This window comes from Drosophila pseudoobscura, chromosome X, assembly GCF_009870125.1.
Source record: "Drosophila pseudoobscura strain MV-25-SWS-2005 chromosome X, UCI_Dpse_MV25, whole genome shotgun sequence".
NCBI classification, from domain to species: Eukaryota; Metazoa; Arthropoda; class Insecta; order Diptera; family Drosophilidae; genus Drosophila; species Drosophila pseudoobscura.
The window spans coordinates 64668113-64679763 of record NC_046683.1 but is presented as its reverse complement, the minus strand read 5'-3'; the positions used below and the strand labels follow the sequence as shown (position 1 = coordinate 64679763).

The 11651-nt window shown below is 44.5% G+C and overlaps 3 protein-coding genes across 3 annotated transcripts; all 3 read left to right on the top strand.

The window, feature by feature from the left end:
* Positions 1-307: 307 nt before the first annotated feature.
* LOC117183204 (uncharacterized) lies at positions 308-1308 on the top strand (the record flags this gene model as incomplete). Its single annotated transcript, XM_033381532.1, has 2 exons — positions 308-748; positions 812-1308. Coding segments are annotated over 2 exons (912 nt in total), but the record flags the coding sequence as incomplete, so codon positions are not given.
* Positions 1309-1929: 621 nt separating this feature from the next.
* On the top strand, positions 1930-3964 carry LOC6900146 (uncharacterized). Its single transcript, XM_002135450.3, has 2 exons — positions 1930-2077; positions 2130-3964. The coding sequence occupies exons 1-2, from the start codon at positions 2004-2006 to the stop codon at positions 3601-3603; spliced, it is 1548 nt and encodes a 515-aa protein (XP_002135486.2). The 5' UTR covers positions 1930-2003; the 3' UTR covers positions 3604-3964.
* Positions 3965-4302: 338 nt separating this feature from the next.
* On the top strand, positions 4303-6932 carry LOC117184402 (uncharacterized; the record flags this gene model as incomplete). The annotated part of the gene is made up of 3 exons (XM_033381531.1): positions 4303-4743; positions 4807-6072; positions 6125-6932. Coding segments are annotated over 2 exons (912 nt in total), but the record flags the coding sequence as incomplete, so codon positions are not given.
* Positions 6933-11651: the final 4719 nt, after the last annotated feature.

Below are 11651 nucleotides of genomic sequence, written 5' to 3'. Positions count from 1 at the left end.
TTACGGATGACCTACCTGTTTGCAACGCTCAAAAGGAAGCATCTCTCCCACTGCGATTAGTTAACCCAAAGATTGGAATATTCTGGAATATTGTGTATTGAAAATTCGTGATAATAATTGAACCCAACCTTGGAAATCACATTATTTATGACGCCGCAAAGAACTAGAATAGAAAAAATAAAAAAGGGCCATAACGTCCTTAAAAAAGGGCCTAAGTTGGTATTCGGCTAGTCTCTGCGCAGTTTTACCATGGCCGCGCTCAGTATCGTAGAAACACCGCTGATTTCGAACACAATTTTAAATTTGGATTGCGCCATGCATACCCCCAGCGTCTTTGCCTGACCGCTTCAGCGCTGGCAAGCGTCAGTTTTGGCGCGAGTTTTTGGCCCTCTATCAAGGAATGCCACAGCTATGGGACGCTAACCATGTCGACTACCGAAATAAGGAACTGCGAAACAAGGCCTACGAGCTTTTGGAGACGAAGCTAAGAGAGATCCAGCCGAATGCAACGCGCACTGAAGTTGGGCGGCGCATCAACATCTTCCGGACGAACTACCGCCGCGAACAGATGCGAATTCTGAAGCAAAAGGAACTGGGATTTCATTCGGATCTGTGCAAGCCCACGCTTTGGTTCTACGACTATATGGGATTCCTTCTGACCCAGGAGTCGTTTCAACAAGGCAGAACCAGAAAAGTTCGCGGAACGGCGACCACAAAACCAAAGACGATGTTTGAGTTTGGAAAAGATGTGAGTGAAAAATAGATAAGACGATAACTGCAGTTTGTTTTATAATGGATTGCTTCCTTTCAGGCCTCATCAGACCCATTGGATGCTGTGAGTGACTGGCCAACAAAGGAGACAATAGCCAGTTATCTATCAGAGCAAGGTGTGCAACAATCAGAGGAGAGTTCGCTGCTGAGTCCGAAAATAGAGATCATCGAGCATGACGGGGAACCCATGGATACTGATAGGCTCACACGAGACGGCGATGTCAAACCGGAAATTTGTGGCTTTAACACATCCGACTATAAGGACCGCAACGTCTCCACGAACGTGGCGTTGACTGTGGGCAGAGGATCAAATGGTACAGACGCCCATCCAGCTTTAAGCGAGGCCTCGGAGGTGCTGGCCAAGTCTTGGGCGGTTCAGTATGAAGAGATGGCACCGACGCAAAGAATCTTGGCACGAAAAGCCATTGCCGATATTCTTTTTGAAGGCTGCATGGGCAATTTGCGAATAAACCGTGGCGAAACACGCAGCACAGTGGGAAACCATTTGTAGATCTAATAATTATAAAATTAAATGAATAATCAAAAAAATATTTTACGAGTGGTCAATACTGTCGCTAAAATGTTTGAAACGAGAGTAGTTTTAGCGCCATATACTTGGCGGCAGTGCTGCAAAGCGTAATATCGAGTTTCTCGATACGGCGAACATTAAAATAACGCCACGAGTGGGCATTTTAACCAAGTTGGCAGCTCATTTATTATTGTTCGCATTCCCATCAGGGTGACATTTTGTTTAAACCTTACTTTATAACCAAACCAATGAAATGAGCTCTTAAAATTAGCCAGTCTTCAAGGGAAATCGATTCGACAATCGGATAAAATTATGTATTCACAGCTGAGAGTTCTCATTATAAGCATTATCCAAAGGAATATTAAAATCGAGGAATATGGTTTCCAATTAACCCAATTATGCCAAGGGGTTTTTTTTAATATTCCTCCGAAAATAACAAATATGTAATCATTTTACCGCAGTTCAGGTGATAGATATCTTTTTTTTTTTGTAAGTTCAGAGGAAAGATGGCATGGATCTACAAGAAGAAGTCACACTCAGTAACATTTACAGCCATTTACCTCAAGTCGCTGAGCTGTTTAAATAGAGGGGGGTTAAGTGGGTTAAGTTCGATTTCATATCACATTGCTGTTGAGGCACCAAAAGTCGAACAATTTTGATTCAGCAGTTTTATATATTGGATTAAATTAAGGAAACAGCTTAAATGATAGTTTTGATTCTGAGCAACAGGGAGATAAAGAATATGCAGACCTTCAAGGGGATGAACAAAACAACTTTGTAAGTAATATTCGACTACCATGTTAAATCTATACTACCCATATACTTCCAGGAAGGATTTGTTTAACTCTGGATTCGAGCACTTCAAGGTCAGCAAAGGGCCGAATGGGCATTTCTTGTCCAGAAAATGCCAGGAAAAGCTGAGGACTAAGTTACCCGCGTCGTCCTACGAGAACGTCATGGCGTGGGCAGGTGACTGGATATCGAAGCTAAATGGAGAGACTGAAGCTTCTTCGAAAGCAGAATCGAAACAGACTAACAGTGTAACTGAGCAACCAGCATCCGAATCAGTCGAAGCAGCCACAAACAAACCTTCGACTATCATCATTGACCTCTGTAGCGACGAAGATGAAGATGAAGAGACTTGCGAAAGTCTGGATAGTTTACTCGACAGCGAATCCAGCCTGTCGAAACCTCCGATAATCATCCATGATGACGAGATAGGCGATATAGATTTAAAAGACTATGCAGATCACGTGGATGGCAAGCTTGACTTAGAGACTCTTAAGACGCGTAATATTAAGAACGAAATTATTGCTAAAAGAGTAAGCCAGACTGCGATCGAAGATCGATCGAAGGCGAGAGCCATCCGATCAAAGCAGAAAGCTAAACAAGACAAGCTCAGCCCGGACAAGGCACAAGATGAGCCCACCACTCAAGTCCTTTCTGATCAATCAAATCTGAAACCCAACGAAGACGGGACCCCCACCACCCCTCTCAAGGCACCAAAAGAAACCTCCCTAAGAATTCGCACTTACCAAAAAATTAAAAAAGTCGAACAGGACCAGATCACTACTGGCAAGACACACGAAGAACCCAAAATAGGATTCCACATGGACAAATCGAATATCAGTATCAAAGAAAAGATCAGTATTACCCCTCAAAAGACACAAGATACGGCGACTATAAGAGACACCGTTGGCAAGGCCCAGGATGAACGCAGCATTGAAGTCCGCTCTGAGCATTCAAAACTGAAGTCCAGCGAGCACAGCATCATCACCACTCACAAGGCCCCAAATGAGACCATCGTAAGAGCCACCTTTGACAAGGCACAGGAAAAACCCACCATCCTCACTGACCAATCAAAGCTGAAGCCCAGCGAAAACAGGATCACCATCGTCCCTCAGAAGGCACAAGATAGGCCCACCATAAGAATTCGCAGTGACCTATTACTAAATAGTAACATTCCGACACCATTTGAAAACACTCAATTAATTGATGGGCCTGTGGGCCTACCTGCCAAATCTCCAGGCTCCACAAGCTCATCTGGCAATCGAAAGCGAAAAGATTGCGATACAACGCCAGATAATGGTCAGAGCTGTGCCAAAATACCAAAAGCCCTTGAGCTACTTCGTACCCACCCAAGAGTGCATCTTCAATTGCCAGCAGTCCAGCTTCTCCTCGAAAAGGTGGCACACTTCGCCGATGACCAGGGGAATTCTCAGGCGTTGACGCTTATTAACCAGCTACTTCACAGCCTCCAGGTGGCCGAGAAAAAGATCTGTAATGCAGAGAATCTCCAATAGCATGATCAACAAAAAGCGCGGACTGGATCGCATCTTTAACGTTATTTGTTTCGTAGAGAATAAGAAATTTGTAGGCTTAAAAACACACGTCCAGTTATATACAGGGATATATATAATAGGATTTTTTTTTTTTTTTTTTGGCTTTGTTATATGTACACGTTTATTCAACTTGTGATATACGCTCGCCTATTATCTTTTTTGAGACATCATTTTTTTCACATCAATTCAAATCAAATCATAGTAAGAAATTGCACACTGTTTCATTCTCATATTAGTTATACCATTTTTTTCCCCCCTTCAACAGTCCAAAAACAGCAAAATTGTTACAGTCAAAATAAAAACACCACCATACAAAATGAAAGAATGAATTCTCAGACCCATAAACCCATCTTTTACGGATGACCTACCTGTTTGCAACGCTCAAAAGGAAGCATCTCTCCCACTGCGATTAGTTAACCCAAAGATTGGAATATTCTGGAATATTGTGTATTGAAAATTCGTGATAATAATTGAACCCAACCTTGGAAATCACATTATTTATGACGCCGCAAAGAACTAGAATAGAAAAAATAAAAAAGGGCCATAACGTCCTTAAAAAAGGGCCTAAGTTGGTATTCGGCTAGTCTCTGCGCAGTTTTACCATGGCCGCGCTCAGTATCATAGAAACACCGCTGATTTCGAACACAATTTTAAATTTGGATTGCGCCATGCATACCCCCAGCGTCTTTGCCTGACCGCTTCAGCGCTGGCAAGCGTCAGTTTTGGCGCGAGTTTTTGGCCCTCTATCAAGGAATGCCACAGCTATGGGACGCTAACCATGTCGACTACCGAAATAAGGAACTGCGAAACAAGGCCTACGAGCTTTTGGAGACGAAGCTAAGAGAGATCCAGCCGAATGCAACGCGCACTGAAGTTGGGCGGCGCATCAACATCTTCCGGACGAACTACCGCCGCGAACAGATGCGAATTCTGAAGCAAAAGGAACTGGGATTTCATTCGGATCTGTGCAAGCCCACGCTTTGGTTCTACGACTATATGGGATTCCTTCTGACCCAGGAGTCGTTTCAACAAGGCAGAACCAGAAAAGTTCGCGGAACGGCGACCACAAAACCAAAGACGATGTTTGAGTTTGGAAAAGATGTGAGTGAAAAATAGATAAGACGATAACTGCAGTTTGTTTTATAATGGATTGCTTCCTTTCAGGCCTCATCAGACCCATTGGATGCTGTGAGTGACTGGCCAACAAAGGAGACAATAGCCACCTATCTACCAGAGCAAGGTGTGCAACAATCAGAGGAGAGTTCGCTGCTGAGTCCGAAAATAGAGATCATCGAGCATGACGGGGAACCCATGGATACTGATAGGCTCACACGAGACGGCGATGTCAAACCGGAAATTTGTGGCTTTAACACATCCGACTATAAGGACCGCAACGTCTCCACGAACGTGGCGTTGACTGTGGGCAGAGGATCAAATGGTACAGACGCCCATCCAGCTTTAAGCGAGGCCTCGGAGGTGCTGGCCAAGTCTTGGGCGGTTCAGTATGAAGAGATGGCACCGACGCAAAGAATCTTGGCACGAAAAGCCATTGCCGATATTCTTTTTGAAGGCTGCATGGGCAATTTGCGAATAAACCGTGGCGAAACACGCAGCACAGTGGGAAACCATTTGTAGATCTAATAATTATAAAATTAAATGAATAATCAAAAAAATATTTTACGAGTGGTCAATACTGTCGCTAAAATGTTTGAAACGAGAGTAGTTTTAGCGCCATATACTTGGCGGCAGTGCTGCAAAGCGTAATATCGAGTTTCTCGATACGGCGAACATTAAAATAACGCCACGAGTGGGCATTTTAACCAAGTTGGCAGCTCATTTATTATTGTTCGCATTCCCATCAGGGTGACATTTTGTTTAAACCTTACTTTATAAACAAACCCGTGAAATGAGCTCTTAAAATTAGCCAGTCTTGAAGGGAAATCGATTCGACAATCGGATAAAATTATGTATTCACAGCTGAGAGTTCTCATTATTAGCATTATCCAAAAGAATATTAAAATCGAGGAATATGGTTTCTAATTAACCCATTGTATGCCAAGGGGTTTTTTTTAATATTCCACCGAACATAACAAATATGTAATCATTTTACCGCAGTTCAGGTGATAGATATCTTTTTTTTTTGTAAGTTCAGAGGAAAGATGGCATGGATCTACAAGAAGAAGTCACACTCAGTAACATTTACAGCCATTTACCTCAAGTCGCTGAGCTGTTTAAATAGAGGGGGGTTAAGTGGGTTAAGTTCGATTTCATATCACATTGCTGTTGAGGCACCAAAAGTCGAACAATTTTGATTCAGTAGTTTTATATATTGGATTAAATTAAGGAAACAGCTTAAATGATAGTTTTGATTCTGAGCAACAGGGAGATAAAGAATATGCAGACCTTCAAGGGGATGAACAAAACAACTTTGTAAGTAATATTCGACTACCATGTTAAATCTATACTACCCATATACTTCCAGGAAGGATTTGTTTAACTCTGGATTCGAGCACTTCAAGGTCAGCAAAGGGCCGAATGGGCATTTCTTGTCCAGAAAATGCCAGGAAAAGCTGAGGACTAAGTTACCCGCGTCGTCCTACGAGAACGTCATGGCGTGGGCAGGTGACTGGATATCGAAGCTAAATGGAGAGACTGAAGCTTCTTCGAAAGCAGAATCGAAACAGACTAACAGTGTAACTGAGCAACCAGCATCCGAATCAGTCGAAGCAGCCACAAACAAACCTTCGACTATCATCATTGACCTCTGTAGCGACGAAGATGAAGATGAAGAGACTTGCGAAAGTCTGGATAGTTTACTCGACAGCGAATCCAGCCTGTCGAAACCTCCGATAATCATCCATGATGACGAGATAGGCGATATAGATTTAAAAGACTACGCAGATCACGTGGATGGCAAGCTTGACTTAGAGACTCTTAAGACGCGTAATATTAAGAACGAAATTATTGCTAAAAGAGTAAGCCAGACTGCGATCGAAGATCGATCGAAGGCGAGAGCCATCCGATCAAAGCAGAAAGCTAAACAAGACAAGCTCAGCCCGGACAAGGCACAAGATGAGCCCACCACTCAAGTCCTTTCTGATCAATCAAATCTGAAACCCAACGAAGACGGGACCCCCACCACCCCTCTCAAGGCACCAAAAGAAACCTCCCTAAGAATTCGCACTTACCAAAAAATTAAAAAAGTCGAACAGGACCAGATCACTACTGGCAAGACACACGAAGAACCCAAAATAGGATTCCACATGGACAAATCGAATATCAGTATCAAAGAAAAGATCAGTATTACCCCTCAAAAGACACAAGATACGGCGACTATAAGAGACACCGTTGGCAAGGCCCAGGATGAACGCAGCATTGAAGTCCGCTCTGAGCATTCAAAACTGAAGTCCAGCGAGCACAGCATCATCACCACTCACAAGGCCCCAAATGAGACCATCGTAAGAGCCACCTTTGACAAGGCACAGGAAAAACCCACCATTCTCACTGACCAATCAAAGCTGAAGCCCAGCGAAAACAGGATCACCATCGTCCCTCAGAAGGCACAAGATAGGCCCACCATAAGAATTCGCAGTGACCTATTACTAAATAGTAACATTCCGACACCATTTGAAAACACTCAATTAATTGATGGGCCTGTGGGCCTACCTGCCAAATCTCCAGGCTCCACAAGCTCATCCGGCAATCGAAAGCGAAAAGATTGCGATACAACGCCAGATAATGGTCAGAGCTGTGCCAAAAGACCAAAAGCCCTTGAGCTACTTCGTACCCACCCAAGAGTGCATCTTCAATTGCCAGCAGTCCAGCTTCTCCTCGAAAAGGTGGCACACTTCGCCGATGACCAGGGGAATTCTCAGGCGTTGACGCTTATTAACCAGCTACTTCACAGCCTCCAGGTGGCCGAGAAAAAGATCTGTAATGCAGAGAATCTCCAATAGCATGATCAACAAAAAGCGCGGACTGTTCGTTTGCCCTGGATCTCATCTTTAACGTTATTTGTTTCGTAGAAAATAAGAAATTTGTAGGCTTAAAAACACACGTCCACTTATATACACGGATATGTATATTAGGATTTTTTTTTTGAGGCTTTGTTATATGTACACGTTTATTCAACTTGTGATATACGCTCGCCTATTATCTTTTTTGAGACATCATTTTTTTCACATCAATTCAAATCAAATCATAGTAAGAAATTGCACACTTTTTCAGTCTCATATTAGTTATACCATTTTTTTTTTCCCCTTCAACAGTCCAAAAACAGCAAAATTGTTACAGTCAAAATAAAAACACCACCATACAAAATGAAAGAATGAATTCTTCTCAGACCCATAAACCGATCTTTTACGCATGACCTACCTGTTTGCAACGCACAAAAGGAAGCATCTCTCCCACTGCGATTAGTTAACCCAAAGATTGGAATATTCTGGAATATTGTGTATTGAAAATTCGTGATAATAATTGAACCCAACCTTGGAAATCACATTATTTATGACGCCGCAAAGAACTAGAATAGAAAAAATAAAAAGGGGCCATAACGTCCTTAAAAATGGGCCTAAGTTGGTATTCGGCTAGTTTCTGCGCAGTTTTACCATGGCATGGCCGCGCACAGTATCATAGAAACACCGCTGATTTCGAACACAATTTTAAATTTGGATTGCGCCATGCATACCGCCAGCGCCCAAATCTATTGAGTCATATCATGGATGCCTATATCATTGTATGCTGTATGCTGAGATCGTCACCGCCCATCCGGTGATGCACTTAACGCGTTTGCAAATGATTTGCCCCAGCTGTTGCCACCACCAACATCACCACCACTGCCATTACCGCTGCACCTGTGGCCCAGTCCGACAGCCAGCTTCAGCCCGAGTTCCTGCCTATAGGTTTTACTGCATCTGGAGCCTGTTCTTTTCCCCTCCTGGTAGTATATATACTTGTAATTTTGCTAGTCTAAGAAACCGCATGGAAAAATTCAAATCACTGGGAGTTGGGGATTGGGGCTGTGGATGGGATGGGGCTGGGGCTGGGGCTGAGCTGTTGTAGCACTTTGCACCTGTCGTCCGCCCTACGCATCTAAAAAATCAAGCGCAGCTTTAATTGATGCAACAACAACAACAGCAGCAGCAGCCGCAGCCGCAGCCACAGCAGTCATCCAAGCGAGGGGGAGGGCGATGGTGAGGGCAGTGTGGGGTTGGGCGATGGGGCAGAATCGTGTTGGCTGGGAACTAGTCGCGGCAAAAATGTTGTAAGAAATGCGTGGATCGGGGGCCAGGCAGGTCGGAGTCCAGTCCAGTCGGAGCTGTGGCAGCTGCCGCTGACAGAGTCGGAGTCGCAGAGGAAAAGCGGCCCTTGGAGCAAATGTTGGCGGGCCGCGTCCTAAATGGGCATTGAAATTAAATGCAGCTGCTTTAATGATGCTGACGCTGATGCTGTTGCAGTTGCAGTTGCACTTGCGCACATCCAAGGATGGGCTGCGGATGGGCTGCGGATGGGAATGGGGTCCAGGCCTAAGCAAATCTGAGAATATGCCACAAATGTTGCTCTGGTGGGCGTGGGGCTGGGCGTGGCACTACCCTGGTGGCTCTCCTGCTCCCTCGTCGTGGTGGGCGCCAGCAATCTGCAACAGCAACAACAATCTGCAACACGGCGCCTTTTGCCTTTTTGGGAGGTTTAATGGGAGTTGCCGTTGCCTTTTTTGGTGCAACGAAATCAAGATACAAAAATCTTTTTATCGCTCCCAGCTCTTTCTCTCCTCCACAGATGACGACCATGACGATGATGCGGTTGCTGATCATGATGATGATGTTGATGTTGATATGGTTTGTTAGTTTCTCGGTTTCTCAGGTTTGTTAGTTTTTGTCTCTTTAAGTTGAAGGCAGCCGTTCGTTCCGTTGTTCCCGTAGTTCCATAAAACTAAATGCTGACCGAAAGGAGACCTCGCAAAAGCGAAAGACTGGCATTTCGGCCTAAACTGCTGCTCAAATGATGGCAATTTGGTCCGAGACTAGCCCTTGTGGCACGACGCAACCACAACTGGCCCGGATAATAACGGATAAACGGCCTCCCCAGCAGGGTCTGAAGAGTGTCCGCCTGGCCAGAGGTCAATCGGTTGTCTGTTGGCCCTCCCTGGACGACGAATTGATTGGGAAGTTAATGGGAAATATTTGCAATTTATGCAGCGAATACTACTTGCAAAATCGCAACAAATATCTATCGAATAATCCATTAAAAAGCCTGTAGATGGAATATCTATGACAATCTCTTTTCCCTTTAGCTAATTTCATTTAATTGTTATTTAAAATCCAAGGAGGTGTCACATTTGCCTGTCTAGTCTCCAGACTTGTCAATGGTTATGTGCTGACCTTACACAACACCATCTCTTCGGAGCTGCCCTGCGAAATAAGTTCAATTAAATTTGAAAGAACATCATCGAAATTGTGTGTCGTTCCCATTATCATCATCCTGCATGTCGCATATTGTGGGACCCTTTGTTGTGCCCAAATGTGAGCAAACAAGGCAACAATAACAAAATGTGTGTTCTCACACAAAAAGATATAGTAATCACACAGGACACACAGGCACAGGCCCACGAGGCACGCGTCGGAAACCACCCCGGGAATCCGAATCAGAATCGTATGGAATCCAACGGATCGCAGGTGCCAGCCAGCACATTAGGGTGGGATCCGATCCGATCCGATCCGCGGACTTATCAGGGCCCAAGGCACACAGCGCACGGCACACGGCTGTTGCTTCTCAGAGACGAGAGAATCACACGAGAACCACAACAGTTGCTCATGGGACTGGGAATGGAATCGGGTAATGAAACTGAGACCCTGTGAGGGTGGGAAAACCTACTCGTATCGTGAACTCGAAGGGGGGATTATTTGTCGGTCGTCGACTAATGGGCAGAGTGCCTTCAGTGGAAAGGGGCTTGCTTACGGGTGGAAATATTTTGTTTGCAAAATTCCCAAACGATTGGAGAGATTCAAATGAGGAGATGGATGGGGATGGCATTCTTATAAGGTGCTTTGAGGGGGCATATTGTGGGAAACGGACCGAGAACTTTCCGTTTTCGACCGACCACTTCCCGAGCTTCTTTTGTTTGTTTCGAGTGGAGTGTGGAAAGTGGTGCAGCAATTACATGATCAAAAATTCTCCTCGCACTTTACAAAATTACTGAAATGCTTTTCACACGGCCCTAATGTGTGGGACTGAGAACCTTCCGGCCCATCAGAGCCGAATTCGAGTCGAGGTTCAAGCTGGTTCCTTGGCTGCCCTGCCTTCTACCCAAGCAGATGCTAAATCAGCGACAGTCACAGATACAGATACACTCAGAGCTACAGATATGAACAAATACAATATCCTGGCCGAATCTTAATGAATTGAGAGCCATTTGGGGACGCGCTGCTAAACGGGCATTACCTATTAAAATTAAACCATAAGCCCCATAAAAGCTGACAGTCCGAGAGCAGCTGAAAAAAGGGAATTTTGGTTTTCGGATCCCAGGCTAGAGATCACAAAATGAAGCGTTAATGATGGCCGAACAAAAAAGGATACGGCGCCTTTTGATTCTATACGTATTTCTCTGATCTTTTCACTCTTTTTTTGTTGGCCCAAAGCTTTTATGACCGAATGAATAACCAAAAAACAAAAAAAATTCAAAAAAAAAGCTGACCATTTCGGTTTCAGTTGGGTTTCGGGTTGGGTTTATGGTCGGCGACACCTTTTAAGCGCGCCAATCGAATCAATGTTTTAACACGGGAATACCATTTCCAAAACGAGCTCATTAAGGACTCCCGAATATATCTGCGAGGCTACTAAAAAATATATGAGACAAGCCGAAATTCTACGAATGCTGCAGCAGCTGCAATCGCCGCGAATTGGGCAATCGGCACGGGAACGGGAACGGGGCCGGGAACGGAGTGGGGGAAGGCGGACGGAGAGCGGAATTCATATTCATTTGATTTCACAATCCTGCGAAAGTGAAACCG